At 38.3% G+C, this 19,907-nt stretch overlaps 1 protein-coding gene across 1 annotated transcript in view; it reads left to right on the forward strand.

The window, feature by feature from the left end:
- LOC124789703 (purine nucleoside phosphorylase-like) overlaps positions 1 to 19,907 on the forward strand; it is an 82,497-nt gene that overhangs the window by 38,025 nt on the left and 24,565 nt on the right. The window contains exon 3 of the mRNA XM_047257155.1: positions 4,402 to 4,580. Coding sequence (XP_047113111.1) covers positions 4,402 to 4,580 — 179 coding nt within the window. The remainder of the gene's footprint in view (positions 1 to 4,401; positions 4,581 to 19,907) is intronic.

Raw genomic sequence — 19,907 nt, forward strand, 5'->3', positions numbered from 1 at the left:
AAGAGGGGCAGTAAAGTGTGTGGGATAGCCAAGTATGAGAGGGGGAGAGCAGAGTGCTGTCTGGTGGAGCATCCAGGGACTAGATGGAGGTTTGACAATGGGCTATTGGAGGAGGGAGAAGGGGGGGATATGGTTTTCCATTTTGAAGTATAAACTCCTCTCTCTTGGATGATATAAATTCTCTTTGTCTTTGATTTGTTGCATAGGACTTAAACCACTCTAATACAGTGTCCCTAATTAAAAAATTTTCCAGTTCACAGTATTTCTAATTGATCACAATTTTTATGCTTGTGTGCAATAGATATATCATCAGCATCAAAATTATCTTTGAATTTGAGAAGCAGTATTTTATGTCATTTACAAAAAACAAACACAATATAAGTCACAAATTCACTTGGGTAGTCAGGAACCTTAAGATTATTTTCTTTGTAATAACAAAATGGCTGATATGGTATTGGATAAAATAGTGTTTCGAGGTTCTGAAAGTGAATGTGATCACTACCTTCTAGTAAGCCACATATGAATAAGACCAAGATGACATAAAAAGAAATAGCGGTATAGGAGACTGCCAATGAATAAAGATCTTGCTTTCCAAGTAAGCATTTCAGAGATCCCAGTATAGTTTGGTTATATTGAAAGTGGATTGATGATATAATGAAAATACCATCTGTAAAAGAGAGCTCAGAGGAAGAATGGGACACTCTCCAATACTTTCTAAGAGAAGCTGCCAATCAAAACCTTGAAAGAAAAACAAACTGGCATTAAAAGATTGGACTGAGAGAATGGAACTATGATGCCAAAAAGGCTGTAAAGAACAAACAAGAAGTATTTGTGAAACATCTGTCAATAAGAAAACAGAAGGATACAATAGAATATCATAGGAAAGGAGAAATATGTAGAAAACACAGACAGAGTTGGGAAGAATTTGTGGCTCATATAGAACATGATAATTACAGATTCCAACCACAGACGTTCAAAATTATTAAAAAGCTTAACAGTGACACATAAGAGAATGTGAAAGTGTGTTCCATCCCTTTACCTAAATGGTTGCAGTACTTTCAGAATGTATGGTCTCAAACATCAGAGCCTAGCATATTTGTGTAGCAAATTCCATTATTTCAGATACAAACTCAAAAGTTCAGCTTATGCCTTAGAAAGATTATTATTATTATTATTATTATTAAAATCATTTAGTGTCAGGAGATGTGACATCATTTCTTTGTGGGTGAAATCAGAGATTGCATTATCTGCATCTGTACTAGATTTGACCTAGATGTCAACTTCCAATCCATGTGTCTGGAGGAGTGGGAACAGGAAAGGAAGAACTGTGTGGTTGAACAGCTTACTTGATGGAGGGATACTTGATTGTCTTTCTATCCTTGCCCTTCATCCCTGCTATTTTAGCCATGCAGAAATAACAATCATGTAGGTGATTGATCGGTTTCTTCCATATGAATGGAATAGCAAAAGGCATTGTAACTTTATCTTTTTTCTTCACCCAACCATTAAGACAGGACAAACAGTTCACACAGACTTTGTGGTGCCCATTTTCAGTCCTGGTTACCAAGCATGCACCCAAAATAAAGATCATGCAATTTTTCCACTATGGATGTCACATGTCATCTGCATGATTTAATAGAATACTTCCCACAGATGTAGCAAAAGTTATTTATGTGATTTACACACCGCAAAGAATCAGACCTAACAGAAAAAGCCTCCAGGTATATAAAAACAATGGGAGTCATTGATACTGTAATGAATCCTCCTCTAGTCCAGAAGCTTTTGTAATAGCTTAGCAAGATGTGTGTTATACTATGACAGTGAAGCCTGGATGGCAAAAACAAAAGAAATGAAAAGACTAACAGCCTGTGAAATGAAATTTGAGATGAACAGTTAGATACACCATATGGAACACAAAATGAGTGAAGGTGTGTTGAAGGAACTTAAAATGGAACACATCACACATTGTATGCAGAACTACTAAACACAGCTGGAGAAAACATCTACAACAAATGAGCTCATAGAGGAACCCAAAACCCATGCTGTACTACCAGCCCAACAGTGTAAGATCGCTAGTTCAACCAATGAAAAGATAGCAGAAGAACTTCTCAATGACACTCCATTTTTAAATGTTTCTTTACAGAGGAAAACTGAGAAGAACTGCCCCAATTTAATTCTCATACCTCTGAAAAGATGAATGAAATAAGTATTAGTGTGAGAGGTGTTGAGAAAAAGCTGGAATCATTAAAATTGAACAAAGCTCCAGAGCCTGATGGAATCTCTGTCAGATTCTGTACTAATTTGCAGCTGATTTAGTTCCTCTTCTGACTGTAATCTATTGTAGATTCCTCAAACAAAAAACCATGCCCAGTTCTTGAAAAAAGCACAGGTCACACCCGTCTACAAGAAGGGTAGCAGAAGTGATCCACAAAACTACCATCCAATGTCCTTGACATCAATTTGTTGTAGAATCATAGAACATATTCTGAGCTGAAACAAAATGAAGTATCTTGAACAGGATGACCATACCAACCAGCATGGGTGTTGAAAACATCGATCACATGAAACCCAACTCGCACTTTACTCACATGACATTCTGAAAGCTTTGAATCAAGGCAATCAGATAGTTGCAGTACTTCTTGATTTCCAAAAATCATTTGACTCAGTACCACACATATGCTTATTGTCAAAAGTATGATCAAGTGGGGTATCAAGTGAAATTTGTGACTGGATTGAGGACTCCTTGCTAGGGAGCATGCAGCATGTTATCTTGGATGGAGAGTCATCATCAGATGTAGAAGTATCTTTGGGCATGCCTCAGGAAAGTATGTTGGGACCCTTGCTGTTCATGTTATATATTAATGACCTTGCAGACAATATTAATAATAAAATCAGACTTTTTGCAGATGATGCAGTTATCTATAGTGAAGTACCATTTCAAAGAAGCTGCGTAAATATTCAGTCAGATCTTGATAAGCTTTCAAAGTGGTGCAGAGATTGGCAACTTTCTTTAAATGTTCAGAAATGTAAAATATTGCACTTTACAAAACGAAAAAACATAGTATCCTATGACCATAACATAAATGAGTCACTGTTGGAATCAGCCAGCTCATACAAATACCTAGGTGTAACATTTTGTAGGGATATGAAATGGAATGTTCCCAAAAGTTCTGTCATGGGTAAACCAGGTGGTAGACTTCAGTTAATTTGCAGAATACTGGGAAAGTGCAATCAATCTACGAAGAAGACTGCTTACAAATCACTTGTGTTACCGGTTCTGGAATATTGCTCATGTGTGTGTGACCCATACCAGACAGGACTAATGGGGGATATTGAATGTATACAGAGAAAGGCAGCACAAATGGTCACAGGTTTGTTCAAGCCATGAGAGAGTGTCACAGAGATACTGAAGGAGCTGGGCTGGAAAACTCTTAAAGATAAACATCAAGTATCCTGAGAAAGTCTATTCACAAAGTTTCAAGAACTGGTTTTCAATGATTACTCTAGGAATATACTATAGCCGCTACATATAACTCACACAAGGATCGTGAGGATAAGATTAGAATAATTACTGCATGCAAAGAGGCATTCAAACAATAATTCTTTCCACACTCCATACATGAATGGAACAAGAAGAACTGGTACAATGGGACATACCTTGCGCCATGCACCTCACAGTGGTTTGCAGACTAGATGTAGATACAGAACAGGTCAAGAAGCCTGACAATTGGAAAGAAGAAGAAGAAAACATTAATCAAGGAAAAAAAAGTTCCCAACACTGAGCCATGGGTTACCCTGTATTTCATATCAGTAGCGCTATATCTGTGCATGCCATTCACCATTTTTAACAGTATAAATTACTTTCTCTTACTTATAAAAGATCAGGAACAGTGCCTCTGAAGCCTGTGTTCCATAATTTTGCCGATACCTTCTCGAGATCAAGGAACACCCTTGTTATATATTCCTTGTTCTTGGTAGCAGTTATCTCAACAATAAATTCTATGGCAGCTACCACAGTCAATTTGTAGCTTTTGACTTGGGCTTTGTGTTATTTATAGATGTTCTTTCAAACAGATGGCTACAAAGGATAGGTACAGGACAGTGTTTATTCTTGTTCCACTAAATGAATCTTAAGAAGTTCTAGGAGGTCTTTTCATTTATATCATGCAGTAGACTCCTTAGCAGTCATTTTATTTAAAGAGATTATGAAAAGTGGTTTCTGAGAGATACTTTAAATGTTCTTTTCTATTTCAAGGAATTTCCAGGTACTTGCCTTATGCCTGCGGTGGCTTGTGAAAATAGTGGTAGCATTTCAAGTGTTTGTTTTTCTTTAGATATTTGAAAATAAACAATTCCAATCTTACATGTGAAATTTTGTTCATAAACTTTGTGTTTTAACAGGAGACCTGATAGAAAGTGTTACAGAGCGTCAGACATTTCCTTATGAAGACATACCTGGATTTCCTGTGTCAACTGTTGTTGGACATGCTGGGAAACTTGTGTTCGGTGTTTTGAATGGAGTACAGGTCATGTGCATGCAGGGACGTTTCCACCCATTTGAAGGATATCCAGTATGGAAGGTAAATATTTGTTGCTGTAAAGCATTATGCAAATTTATTATAAAAGGCTAGTTTACAGAAAACATAATTAATTAATCATTATACTTACCAATCAATCATTTCTTGGCTTGATGATTTAAGCCTGTTATATTGACTTCATTTTAAGTAATGATGCATGAGCATCTTGATTATGCTTACATTGGTTAAGAACATACCCACAATCTGGGCTGGGAAAAATAGTTTTGAGATTTCACATGAAATGGTGTTGACTACATTTGCTTCTGGTCAGTATCCATAACATGTACCACTTTTCTTCAGACTGATACTGAGTTGATACATCTACCAGTGTGGCAGGGTTTGGTTTATGAAGATAATTTTTCCTAGGTAGGGATCTTGCATGATATGTGATCTGTTATTTTGTCCCTATCACTTACAATATATTCAAACACTTAGGTCACAAAACCACCACAACAAATTAGAGTTTTATCAGTGGATTCTAAGACAGTACTGGGGATACATATTTCAAAACTTACTTTTTATTTATGGCTGAGGAGGAATTCACACAGAGTGACATAAAAAAATTACCACAGTAACCATTTACAAGAGTAAACCCAGAAGTAAGTTCTCAAAAGTGCTGGGTCACAAGGAAACTGGTTGCATGGCTGTTGGTCACACAATATTTTTCGTTCCTCCCTCCACACTCTACAGAAACCACTGCACATCCACTGGAGCTTTGTCTTGGCTTGGCAGCCAGTTGTAATGGAGCTCCCATTAGCCACTACTACCAGTTGTGAAGTTTGTGCTGTTATTCAGTTTTTGAGTGTAACAGATGCTAAACCAATCAACATTATCTACAGTTGACAGAAGTGTGTGGAGAGTCATGTATTGATACCAAAAATCTCTGCATGTGGTGTACAGAGTTTGCAAGTGGTCATTCTGAAATTAATGATGAGGAAAGAAACAGGAGACCACAATTCCCAAAAAGATAATTAAAGGTTGAACAACTCATGCTTTGAGATCAGCAGATCACTCTTGATGAGCTCTGCAATGTTGATCCTGAGGTTTTTTCAAGCACAGTTCACTGGACTCTGAGGCATTTAAATTTTGGAAGGTGTGTGCAAGATGGGTCCTAAAAATGCTAACAGAAGACCACAAACAGCAACATGTTGAAACTTCCTGCCAAGTTCTTCAATGCTATGCACATAAACAGGTGACCTTTTGTATTCAGTAGTCATGGGCTTTCATTTGACACCTGAGACAAAACAACAGTCACATGAGCGGTGGCATTCTGATTCACCCATGCTGCAAAAATTCAAATGAACACAATTCGCCAGTAACATTATGGCAACTGTATTTTGGGATCAAAATAAAAAATTGTCGTTTGACTTCATGGTTCCTGGGACAACAATAAATGCTGACAGGTATTGTCAGACATTAAAAAGACTCAGATGGGTGATTCAGAACCTTAGAGGAGGAATGTTGAGCAAGGACACAATCTTCTTGATGACAAGGTTCGCCTCCACATTGCCTGTCAAGCAGTGAATGCTCTACAAGAGTTTGCACGGGACATAATCATCTATCCAACCTGTAGTCTGGACTTGGCACCCAGTGACTACCACTTCTTTCCTAAGCTGAAAGAACACTTGGCTGGCAGGTGCTTGAGGTCAAAGATGAGGTCCGACACTTCTTCGATAGCATGGTGCCAATTTTTTCAATTTTGAATTAAGTACCATAGACATCCTCCCACCCCATACAATATGGATCTTGCCATTGGTAGAGAGGCTTGCTTGCCTCAGTGATACAGATAGCCATACCGTAGGTGCAACAACAACAGAGGTGTATCTGTTGAGAGACCAGACAAACATGTGGTTCCTGAAGAGGGGTAGCAGCCTTTTCAGTAGTTGCAAGGGCAACAGTCTGGATGATTGACTGATCTGCCTTTCTAACACTAACCAAAAAGACCTTGCTGTGCTGGTACTGTGAACGGCTGAAAGAAAGGGGAAATTACAGCCATAATTTTTCCTGAGAGCATGCAGCTTTACTGTATGGTTAAATGATGATGGTGTCTTCTTGGGAAAATATTCCGAAGGTAAAATAGTCCCCCATTTGGATCTCTGGGCAGGGAGTACTCAGGACGATGTCGTTATCAGGAGAAACAAAACTGGTGTTCTGCGAATCGGAGTGTGGGATGTCAGATCCCTTAATCGGGCAGGTAGGTTAGAAAATTTAAAAAGAGAAATGGATAGGTTAAAGTTAGCTGTAGTGGGAATTAGTGAAGTTCGGTGGCAGGAGGAACAAGACTTCTGGTCAGGTGAATACAGGGTTATAAATACAACATCAAATAGGAGTAATGTTGGAGTAGGTTTAATAATGAATAAAAAAATAGGAGTGTGGGTAAGCTACTACAGACAGCATAGTGAAAGCATTATTGTACCCAAGATAGACATGAAGCCCACACCTGCCACAATCGTACAAGTTTATATGCCAACTAGCTCTGCAGATGACTAAGAGATTGATGAAATATATGATGAGATAAAAGAAATTATTCCCTTCACTAAGGGAGATGAAAATTTAATAGTCATGAGTGACTGGAATTTGATAGTAGTAAAAGGAAGAGAAGGGAACATAATAGGTGAATATGGAATGGGGGTAAGAAATGAAAGAGGAAGCCGACTGGTAGAATTTTGCACAGAAAATAACTTAATCATAGCTAACACTTGTTTCAAGAATCATGAAAGAAGGTTGTATACATGGAAGAGGCCTGGTGATACTGGAAGGTTTCAGATAGATTATATAATGGTAAGACAGAGATTTAGGAACCAGGTTTTAAACTGTAAGACATTTCCAGGGGCAGATGTGGACTCTGATCACAATCTATTGGTTATGAACTGCAGATTAAAACTGAAGAAACTGCAAAAAGGTGGGAATTTAAGGAGATGGGACATGGATAAACTGACAGAACCAGAGGTTGTAGAGGGTTTCAGGGAGGGCACAAGGGAATGATTGACAGGAATGGGGGAAAGAAATACGGTAGAAGAAAAAGTACAAAATTAGATCTGGTGTCATATGCTTTAAAACTGAGGGCCAATCTTTCTCTCATGAAAATGCAGATTATATTCACGTATATTAGTGGTAATTAGTTAAAAGTAACCAAATATTAAAATTATGCCAGCTTGCTTCGTCACAAGTGATATATATATATATATATATATATATATATATATATATATATATATATATATATATATATATATGGAGCAATGTCTTGAGGAAAAATAATTAACATAGCATTCATTCATTCACACATTGTATTTCATAAATCTCATGATGAAGAACAGTCTTCAGTGACAGGGATTCAGTCAATTTCAGAAACAGCCACTGCAGGCTACTTCAGTAGCACAATAACAGCAACTTATGATCAGTACTAATCTACTCACATTGATAACCATGGAAATTATTACTATAGTGGTCATCATGAAAATAGGTACCTCATTGTCATATCATAATCCTACAGTATTGCCAGTTAGTGGTAACTTCAAAAGTTAATAAAAATTCTGAAAAAATATTAGACACCTCTATTTTTAGTTTAGAAAATATTTCCCAAAAGATAATTCTTGCCAGCTCTATGAAAAAATAATAAATAAAAATAAAAATAACACCACAAGACATTTTGAAGAAACGTATTTTTTAGTTCAGCCTGTGGAAAAAATGGAAACACTGACATATCTAGACTGAAGTTAATATATGGATATTCTCAAAGTTTGTACATGATTGTGGTATGTATTTTATCAAGAAAACATAAAAGTATTCTGAGACAAAAAATAAAATATGATAAGAGGTGTGAAACTATTCTGCTTGTGTAATGAAACAATTACATGTCATCACTGATGAATTTGTGTTCTGTTGGACCTTGTACAAACTTCCAGCAATAAAGCTGATAAGACACTGTGTGTGCAAGAGTGCACAAGTACTTGTATGACACCACCATGATTTTAGTTCTGATGGCTCACCTTAATTTGATTGAGAATATTCCATGATTACCAGTTTTTTTTATATGCAGCCCTTACTGACCCTTCATCAATGCACTCATAACCCAGTTCACCAGTGCATGCTATACAAAAGTAATTGTTGGTACTTCCAAGCCAATATTTACATTGAAGTCAAGAAAAATATATTTTTTCATGTGGTTTTGTAAAACCTAAGTTTTATCAAAGTATACTACAAGACTACTGTCCTCAGCAAACAGTAAGTGCTTCTTACACAAAACCTTATTCTTGCTGCTGTGAAGTCTCAGTATTCCATTAAATTTTTTTTGACTATCATTATACTTTCTTTGAGCCACAATAATTAATTTCTTCATGGAGATAACTATGTATTTTTATAGCCATTGGGTACTCTGTCATAGTATCAAAGTACAGCTCCATACACAAACTTTTTGTCAAAATTATCAAATTCCATAATTTATGGAATACATATTTTAACGGTTTTTGTGATAATATTTACTATATAAGTGACTTATTAGTGGTTTCTTCACTCACCTCTGCCTTTCTTGTGTTGTGACCTGATATTTGTGAGTGTTTCGTATCGAGCAACGTAACCTCTTACCTATGTTTACATTCCGCGCTGACCAGTTGCAGCTGTAGCGGCGCATCGAAAGCTAAGTACTAATTAATTGTTTGTGTATAGTGGTTTATTTAGGAACTTTAGTAGTCTTCAACCAGTGTTTCTTGTGTTTTCTGGTGAAATAGTTTCAGAAGAACCTTTTGGGAACTGTTTTCAGTTTCGTTACCGTGTCATTAGACGTTTGATTCTCTTTCTGTATTAGTCTTTTGTTATATTCACATTTGTTGTTTATTAATACTGTTAATAATGGTAGTTACTTCCCCTGTAGAGTAAGTTTGTGATTATTGTAGTCAGGTTTTTAACATCTTCTTATTGTAGTAGTGGAACTTAGAAAAAGTAAAATTTTACCATGAGTGAGAAGTGTGGGCTTTGCCATAGGTTCCTGAGTAATGGATTGCAGTGTGAGACTTGTTCGAAGTATTTTCACTGGGGGGAATGCAGTGGGGAAGCCAGTGGGCATTCTGGTGAGATCCTCTCCTGGAACTGCAGGTTATGTAGCAAGAGTAAGTTGATAGAGGAGCAGGAGCGTAAGATCTGTGCCCTTCAGGTGCAGTTGAAAAACGCACAGGAGGAGCTAGATAGGATGAGGAGGGAGAAGGGGGTTGAGGAATGGGAGCTGGCTGTTGGCAAGAGATCTGCTAGGAGAAGAAGATTTTCAGATAGTTTTACTATTGGTGTTTACAATAGATATGACCATCTGTCAGAGTCTAGTGGAGAGGGATCTCTAGTAGCTGTAGATGTAGGAAGTATGCAGCAGACCTCAGTAGTTATGGTGGCTAGAACAGTTGAAAAGTTGAAGCGGAAGAAGAAGGTTCTGCTGTTAGGTAGTTCTCATGGCAGAGGTGCAGGCCAGCAGTTGCAGGAAGTGCTGGGGTGTGAGTACCAGGTCACCAGCATTGTGAAGCCTAATGCAGGATTGGCTCAGCTGACTGTTAACATAGGGGGGTTATGTAGGGATTTTACTAAAGAGGATCAGGTAGTGATTGTGGGTGGGGCTGGTAATAGTATTGATAGGGATGGGGAGTATGACATAGATGGTGACCTGGAAAAGATAGCCACTCAGACTGGCAACACGAATGTGCATTTCGTGGAACTGTTTCAGTGTCACGATCGGCCTCATCTTAATACAGCCGTCAGGCGTAATAACATGAGGCTTGGGGGTGCGCTGATGACAGAAAGCATGGGTCACATTTCAGTGGTGTCGGTGGAGTCTATCAGCAGGACGGATTTCACTAGATATGGCCTGCACCTCAGCAGGTATGGGAAGGGGAGGTTGGCAAAGCTTATAGGTGACAGCATAGGTGGGGTTGGTGGGATCACTCATGGGAAAATTCCTGCTGTAGTGGGTGTTAGAGCTGCACCTTTTTTAGATTGAAGTCAGCTGATAGGTATTCCTGCTTAAGGGAAGTCTCTCTAACAAAGGAATCACTTTTGACAAAGCTTAGGTATCCGAGTAATGAGGGAATTAGTATATTTCATCAAAATATACAAGGTATTAAAGATAAAGTTAGTGAACTGCTTATAGATGTTGACTCTGAAATTATTGGTATATCTGAACACTGCTTAAATAAGGAGATAATTCAGAGGTTTCCTTTACTAGGATACAGGTTGGCTGGCAGCTTTTCGAGGAGCTCTTTGCTGTGTGGGGGAGTAGCCATGTATGTGAAAAACGGCATCCCATTTGAGTCCATTGATGTTTCAAAGTACTGCACTGAAAAGGTGTTTGAATGTTGTGCAGGTGTGGTTAAATTTAATGGAGCTAAACTTCTAACTGTTGTTATTTATAGATCCCTAGACTCCAATTTCACAACATTTTTGCTAAAGCTAGAGGAGGTTATTGGTTCACTTTATAGGAAATACAAAAAGTTAGTTATATGTGGTGACTTCAATATTAATTGTAAAAGTGATTGTGCAAGGAAGAGGATGCTGGAAGATGTCCTTAATTCATATAATCTTATGCAAACCATATTCTTTCCAACGAGAGTGTAAGGGAACAGTAGAACAACCATAGACAACATTTTTGTTCATTCCTCATTACTAGAAGGGCATTCTGTTAGCAAAAAGGTGAATGGCCTTTCAGATCATGATGCACAAATTTTAACTCTAAAAGATTTTTGTGCTGCAACACATGTTAAATATAGTCATCAGCTGTTTAGGAAAGCTAATCCAGTTGCTGTAGAGACCTTTGTAAACCTTATCAAGGAACAAGAGTGGCAAGATGTTTATAGCGCTGATACAGTAGACAATAAATATAATGCTTTTCTAAAGACTTTTCTCGTGCTCTTTGAAAGTTGCTTTCCGTTAGATCATTCAAAACAGGGTACTAGCACAAACAGGCAGCCTGGGTGGCTGACTAGAGGGATAAGAATATCAAAGTGGCAATTATATCAAAACGTTAGAAACAGTCAAAATCTAAATGCAGCAGCCCATTACAAACAGTATTGTAAGGTGCTTCAAAATGTTATTAGGAAGGCAAAAGGTATGTGGTATGCTGATAGAATAGCTAAGTCTCAGGATAAAATTAAAACCATATGGTCAGTCGTAAACGAAGTGGCTGGTCTGCAGAGACAGGTCGAGGATATAGAATCAGTGCGTAGTGGGAATGTCCGTGTTACTGATAAGTCGCATATATGTACAGTATTTAATAATCACTTTCTGAATATAGCAGGTGAACTAAATAGAAACCTGGTCCCAACAGGGAATCATATAGCGCTCCTAGAAAAAAGTGTTCCGAGACTGTTGCCTGAAATGATCCTCCATGATACTGACAAGAGGGAGATTGAGTTAATAATTAAATCACTAAAGACCAAGAACTCTCATGGGTATGATGGGGTATCTAGCAGAATACTGAAGCATTGTTCTATGTATGTTAGCCCAGTACTTAGCCATATCTGTAACTTTTCCTTTAGGAGTGGTCGGTTTCCTGACCGATTAAAGTACTCGGTAGTGAAGCCACTTTATAAAAAGGGAGACACTGATAATGTTGACAATTTTAGACCTATTTCTATACCATCGGTGTTTGCTAAAGTTATCGAGAAGGTTGTATATACAAGGTTAATGGAGCATTTAAATACACATAATTTGCTGTCAAATGTTCAGTTTGGTTTTAGAAATGGTTTAACAACTGAAAATGCTATATTCTCTTTTCTCTGTGAGGTTTTGGACGGATTAAATAAAAGGTTGTGAACGCTAGGTGTTTTCTTTGATTTAGCGAAGGCTTTTGACTGTGTTGACCACAAAATATTACTGTAGAAGTTGGACCATTATGGAGTAAGGGGAGTAGCTTACAGTTGGTTCGCCTCTTACTTTAAGAACAGAAAGCAGAAGGTAATTCTCCGCAATATTGAGAGTGGTAGTGATGTTCAGTCCCAATGGAGCACTGTTAAGTGGGGCGTTCCCCAAGGGTTGGTGCTGGGGCCACTGCTGTTTCTTATTTATATAAATGATATGCCTTCTAGTGTTACAGGTGATTCAAAAATATTTCTGTTTGCTGATGACACCAGCTTGGTAGTGAAGGATCTTGTGTGTAATATTGAAACAGTATCAAATAATGTAGTTCATGAAATAAATTCATGGCTTGTGGAAAATAATTTGATGCTAAATCATAGTAAGACTCAGTTTTTACAGTTTCTAACTCACAATTCAACAAGAACCAATATTTTGATCAGACAGAATGGGCATATTATAAGTGAGACAGAACAGTTCAATTTCCTAGGCGTTCAGATAGATAGTAAGCTGTTGTGGAAAGCCCATGTTCAGGATCTTGTTCAGAAACTAAATGCTGCTTTATTTACCATTAGAACAGTATCTGAAATAAGTGACACTTCAACACGAAAAGTAGTCTACTTCGCATATTTTCATATGCTTATGTCGTATGGTATTATTTTTTGGGGTAATTCTTCTGATTCAAAAAGGGTATTTTTGGCTCAAAAACGGGCTGTTCGAGCTATATGTGGTGTAAGTTCGAGAACCTCTTGTCGACCCCTATTCAATAGTCTGGGAATTCTGACATTGCCCTCACAGTATATATTTTCTTTAATGTCGTTTGTTGTTAGCAATATTAGACTATTCCCAAGAGTTAGCAGCTTTCACTCAGTTAATACTAGGCAGAAATCCAATCTGCATGTGGATTGCACTTCCTTGACTCTTGTGCAGAAAGGAGTGCAGTATTCTGCTGCATCCATTTTCAATAAGCTACCACAAGAGCTCAAAAATCTTAGCAGTAGCCCAAACTCTTTAAAGCCTAAACTGAAGAGTTTCCTCATGGCTCACTCCTTCTATTCTGTCGAGAAGCTCCTGGAAGAGCTAAAAAATTAAGCAAATTCCAGTGTTATATTGTTGATTTTCTTTATTTCAACTTACGACTTGTCACCTGAATATGTTTTTTTATATTTCATTTTATCTATTTCTAATATCGTGTTATAATTTCATGTATTGACTCGTTTCATGACCATGGAGACTTCTCCTTAATTTGGTCCCACGGAACAATAAACAAATAAATAAATAAAAAATAAATAAATAAAAAAATAAATAAATATGTTTACATTTACATTATTTTTCAGTGGAGAAATAAGTGGTTGCAAAGTACAGCCAACCATTTGTCTCTGTGTTATTTCCCCACTGAAACTTGTATATGGTTGCTGAAAAACAATGATGTTAAAAACTGTAACATTTATATCCCTTTCTCAGAGAATCAAAACACATGTCCGTATCTAGAGATTCTGCTGATGTTACTCCATTGCTGATTTTTATTGTTTCTTGCCTCACTGAGTTACCCATTTGGTCATTATATGTCACTGTTCTACGGAATATATTGTAAAATACCTCTTCATTACAGCAATTGATCATTACCACAATTGTCAACAAAAATTACACACTATAAAGGCAATCATTTACAATTGTTGTTGTTGTGGTCTTCAGTCCTGAGACTGGTTTGATGCAGCTCTCCATGCTACTCCATCCTGTGCAAGCTTCTTCATCTCCCAGTACCTACTGCAACCTACATCCTTCTGAATCTGTTTAGTGTATTCATCTCTTGGTCTCCCTCTACAATTTTTACCCTCCACGCTGCCCTCCAATACTAAATTGGTGATCCCTTGATGCCTCAGAACATGTCCTACCAACCGATCCCTTCTTCTCGTCAAGTTGTGACACAAACTTCTCTTCTCCCCAATCCTTTTCAGTACCTCCTCATTAGTTATATGATCTATCCATCTAATCTTCAGCATTCTTCTGTAGCACCACATTTCGAAAGCTTCTATTCTCTTCTTGTCCAAACTAGTTATCGTCCATGTTTCACTTCCATACATGGCTACACTCCATACAAATACTTTCAGAAACGACTTCCTGACACTTAAATCTATACTCGATGTTAGCAAATTTCTCTTCTTCAGAAACGCTTTCCTTGCCATTGCCACTCTACAATTTCTATCCTCTCTACTTCGACCATTATCAGTTATTTTGCTCCCCAGATAGCAAAACTCCTTATTTCCTAATCCAATTCCCTCAGCATCACCCGAATTAATTCGACTACATTGCATTATCCTCGTTTTGCTTTTGTTGATGTTCATCTTATACCCTCCTTTCATGAGACTGTCCATTCCATTCAACTGCTCTTCCAAGTCCTTTGCTGTCTCTGATGGAATTACAATGTCATCGGTGAACCTCAAAGTTTTTATTTCTTCTCCATGGATTTTAATACCTACCCTGAATTTTTCTTTTATTTCCTTCACTGCTTGCTCAATATACAGATTGAATAACATTGGGGAGAGGCTACAGCCCTGTCACACTCCCTTCCCAACCATTTCTTCCCTTTCATGCCCCTCAACTCTTATAACTGCCATCTGGTTTCTGTACAAATTGTAAATAGCCTTTCGCTCCCTGTATTTTACCCCTGCCACCTTCAGAATTTGAAAGAGAGTATTCCAGTCAATATTGTCAAAAGCTTTCTCTAAGTCTACAAATGCTAGAAATGTAGGTTTGCCTTTCCTTAATCTAGCTTCTAAGATAAGTCGTAGGGTCAGTATTGCCTCACGTGTTCCAATCTTTCTACGGAATCTAAACTGATGTTTCCCGAGGTCAGCTTCTACCAGTTTTTCTATTCATCTGTAAAGAATTCGTGTTAGTATTTTGCATCCGTAACTTATTAAACTGATTGTTCGGTAATTTTCACATCTGTCAGCACCTGCTTTCTTTGGGATTGGAATTATTATATTCTTCTTGAAGTCTGAGGGTAGTTTGCCTGTCTCATACATCTTGCTCACCAGATGGAAGAGTTTTGTCAGGACTGGCTCTCCCAAGGCCGTTAGTAGTTCTAATGGAATGCTGTGTACTCCTGGGGCCTTGTTTCGACTCAGGCTCTGTCAAACTCTTCACGCAGTATCGTATCTCCCATTTCATCTTCATCTACATCCTCTTCCATTTCCATAATATTGTCCTCAAGTACATTGCCCTTGTATAGACCCTCTATACACTCCTTCCACCTTTCTGCTTTCCCTTCTTTGCTCAGAACTGGGTTTCCATCTGAGCTCTTGATATTCATACAAGTGGTTCTCTTTTCTCGAAATATCTCTTTAATTTTCCTATAGGCAGTATCTATCTTACCCCTAGTGAGATAAGTCTCTACATCCTTACATTTATCCTCTAGCCATCCCTGCTTAGACATTTTGCACTTCCTGTCGATCTCATTTTTGAGACGTTTGTATTCCTTTTTGCCTGCTTCATTTACTGCATTTTTGTATTTTCTCCTTTCATCAATTAAATTCAGTATCTCTTCTGTTACCCAAGGATTTCTACTAGCCCTCGTCTTTTTACCTATTTGATCCTCTGCTGCCTTCACTATTTCATTCCTCAAAGCTACCCATTCTTCTTCTACTGTATTTCTTTCCCCCAGTCCTGTCAATTGTTCCCTTATGCTCTCCCTGAAACTCTATACAACCTCTGGTTTAGTAAGTTTAACCAGATCCCATCTCCTTAAATTCCCACCTTTTTGCAGTTTCTTCAGTTTTAGTCTACAGTTCATAACCAATAGATTGTGATCAGAGTCCACATCTGCCCCTGGAAATGTCTTACAATTTAAAACCTGGTTCCTAAATCTCTGTCTTACCATTATATAATCTATCTGAAACCTGTCAGTATCTCCAGGCTTCTTCCATGTATACAACCTTCTTTTATGATTCTTGAACCAAGTGTTAGCTATGATTAAGTTGTGCTCTGTGCAAAATTCTATCAGGCGGCTTCCTCTTTCATTTCTTCCCCCCAATCCATATTCACCTACTATGTTTCCTTCTCTCCCTTTTCCTACTACCGAATTCCAGTCACCCATGACTATTAAATTTTCGTCTCCCTTCACTATCTGAATAATTTCGTTTATTTCATCATACATTTCTTCAATTTCTTCGTCATCTGCACAGCTAGTTGGCACATAAACTTGTACTACCGTAGTAGGCGAGGCATGGGCTTCGTGTCTATCTTGGCCACAATAATACATTCACTATGCTGTTTGTAGTAACTTACCTGCACTCCTATTTTTTATTCATTATTAAACCTTCTCCTGCATTACCCCTATTTGATTCTGTATTTATAACCCTGTATTCGCCTGACCAAAAGTCTTGTTCCTCCTGCCAGCGAACTTCACTAATTCCTACTATATCTAACTTTAACCTATCCATTTCCCTTTTTAAATTTTCTAACCTACCTGCTCGATTAAGGGATCTGACATTCCACACTCCGATCCGTAGAACGCTAGTTTTCTTTCTCCTGATAACGACGTCCTCCTGAGTAGTCCCCGCCCGGAGATCCAAATGGGGGACTATTTTACCTCCGGAATATTTTACCCAAGAGGACGCCATCATCATTTAATCATACAGTAAAACTTCGTGGCTTCGGGAAAAATTACGGCTGTAGTTTCCCCTTGATTTCAGCCATTCGCAGTACCAGCACAGCAAGGCCATTTTGATTAGTGTTACAAGGCCAGATCAGTCAATCATCCAGACTGTTGCCCATGCAACTACTGAAAAGGCTGCTGCCCCTCTTCAGGAACCACATGTTTGTCTGGCCTCTCAACAGATACCCCTCCATTGTAGTTGCACCTACGGTACGGTTATCTGTATCGCTGAGGCACGCAAGCCTCCCCACCAACGGCAAGGTCCATGGTTCTTGGGGGGGATCGTTTACAGTATGAAAACAGTTTTCTAACAAATAATTTTTAGGGCATCCCTGAGGGCATGTATTTCAATTTTGTCGTTGACCTCTTGCAGTATTTCATTGTATGGTTTAATGCCAATATACAGCACACTACTTTGGGTTTTTGTTTTGCTTTTTCTATTGAGATGTAAGTCATGGCAGGATCTGATTCCATGTTCATGTAGATAACTATTTGTTGGCTGCTCATCAATGTCTTTTTCAATGTGGATCACTGTTTGCAGAATGTACTCACATGGAACAGTAAGAATAGTCGTAGATTTAAACAACTCAGTGCAATGAGTTCTCTTGCTATTTTTGTCATAATTCAAACAGCTCTTTTTTGTACCTATGTAATACAGTTTATTTGGAAATACTGCAAGGTTTTGTTGTCATTTTGTGAACTTACATAAAATTTATGTCATTCCTGCCTTTTTGCTGTTGTGTAGGTCAGTCAAAAAGAAATCTTCGGTGTATTCAGTGTGAAAATTTGAGATTGCTTTTGATTGCCATTTCACCCTTTAGGAACACGGAACAAAGCAGCACTGCCCTTAAGCCTTTGCTCCTGCACTTTGCTCATTACCAAACACACATCAATGTACCATTCCACAGAGGAGTGAAACCACATGTGAACACATGATATTGCATGGAAACATAGGAATATGCAGCTGACAATGACCTAATGCACTGTTAACAGTATACATGTGACAACAAAGCTATGAGGTCGGCAAATCACAGCACTTAGCACCAGCAGACTGCAGGAGCTGGCTACCCAAGATTACTTTACAAATTGCTGTGTCCCAGAATAGTATCCCAGACAGATGCTAAAAACTTGTTAAGGTTCTTTACAGAAGAGGCATAGGGTCTGACAAGGATATTGTGGAGGCGGGGAGGGCAACGAAAAGCTTTCCATTACCCTCCCAAGCTCCGCAATATTCTTGTCAGACATTATGCTTCTTCTGTATTTGTCTCCTCACCCTGTGGCTAATACCCCTGTGACTGCTCCAATGCAAGACTTACCCTATGCACCCTGCTACCACCACCCATACTGTCCCTGTAAATGGCAAAACAGATACTATCAAAGGGAGAGCCACCTGTGGAATGACATATCATATAGCAGTTGTTATGTAAACACTGTTCTGCCTTTTGCTTTGGCATGACTACCATCCAGTAATCAATCAGGAAGAATGGGCGTAGGTGGAGGATGCATACTGGCAGCACACATATCCTGTTGTAGAGTATGCTCTACAAGATGACAATTGTGACCTCGGTGCCTGTTTCACAACACGACATCTTGATTCTTCCCAGAGATACCAGTTTCTCAGAACTCCGCAGGTGAGAACAAGCACTACAACATGTCCTTGGTTCTCACCACTCACCTGCCCTTAATTTACGTTAATTTCTTCCATCTCAGCGTTTCTTCACAGTAACTACTCCTCTCTTCACTCAATTTTAGTTTCCTACATCTTTCATTTTCTTGTCTGTCTATTTTTTTTCTGTCCTACTCCCATCTCTGTTACATACAATGCACTTAGCTTCCTACTCTTATTAACTCATACATAATGCTTTAGCAGTAATATCTATCTTGTATATTACCTTGTCTACCACCTTCAAGCCCTGAGCTAATCTCACCCAATGCAGTTCCCAACAATCAATCTTTCCTTCGCATCCCATCCAGTAAGTCCCCCCTGACCCGGGGTTCTGGGTAACTTTTCTGAACTGTATCTCTTTCCCTAAACCTCTCTAGTCCTTTTCCTTCACCCCTCTTTCTTTCCCTTGAATACTTCTGCCTGAAGAAGGAGCCACCGGCTCTGAAAGCTTGGCTAATTATAACCTTCTTTTATGTGTGTGTTCTGTCACTGCTTGGTGAATAGATTTTTTGTATATCTAATTACATTATATTGTCAAAACTTGATTGTTTTCATTGTTGTAAGTCATTAACAGGTTGCCAGAAACTTATGTCATCAGATATTTACATTAATGTTCAAATTAAACAGGTTTATACTTTTTAGTACACACACAGCTGATAATTTTATCTGTAAAGTTACATATGTACATCTACATCTATATACATACTCCACAAGCCACCATACGGTGCATGTACCTTGTACCACTACTATTCATTTCCTTTCCTGTTTCATTTTCAAATAGAGTGAGGGAAAAACAACTGTCTATGTGCCTGCATATCTTATCTTTGCTTCCATTATGTGAGATGTACCATTGATGACAATAGCATTGCTCTGCAGTGAGCGGTGGCAGTTCTCTAAACTTTCTCAATAGTTTTTTGCAAAAAGAACATCCCCACCCCCTCCCCCTAGGAATCACATTTGAGATCACAGAGCATCTCCATAACACGTGAATTTTGATCAGATCTACCAGTTACAAATCTGGCAGTATGCCTCTGAATTGCTTCAGTGTCTTCCCTTAATCTGACCGGGTGAGTATCCCAGACAATATGTAGTACACAAGAATGAGTGGCACAAGTTTTTCTATGTGGCCTCCTTTATAGACGAGCTACACTTACCTAGAGTCAACCATTTTCCT

The sequence above is a fragment of the Schistocerca piceifrons genome, chromosome 3 (genome assembly GCF_021461385.2).
Source record: "Schistocerca piceifrons isolate TAMUIC-IGC-003096 chromosome 3, iqSchPice1.1, whole genome shotgun sequence".
NCBI classification, from domain to species: domain Eukaryota; kingdom Metazoa; phylum Arthropoda; class Insecta; order Orthoptera; family Acrididae; genus Schistocerca; species Schistocerca piceifrons.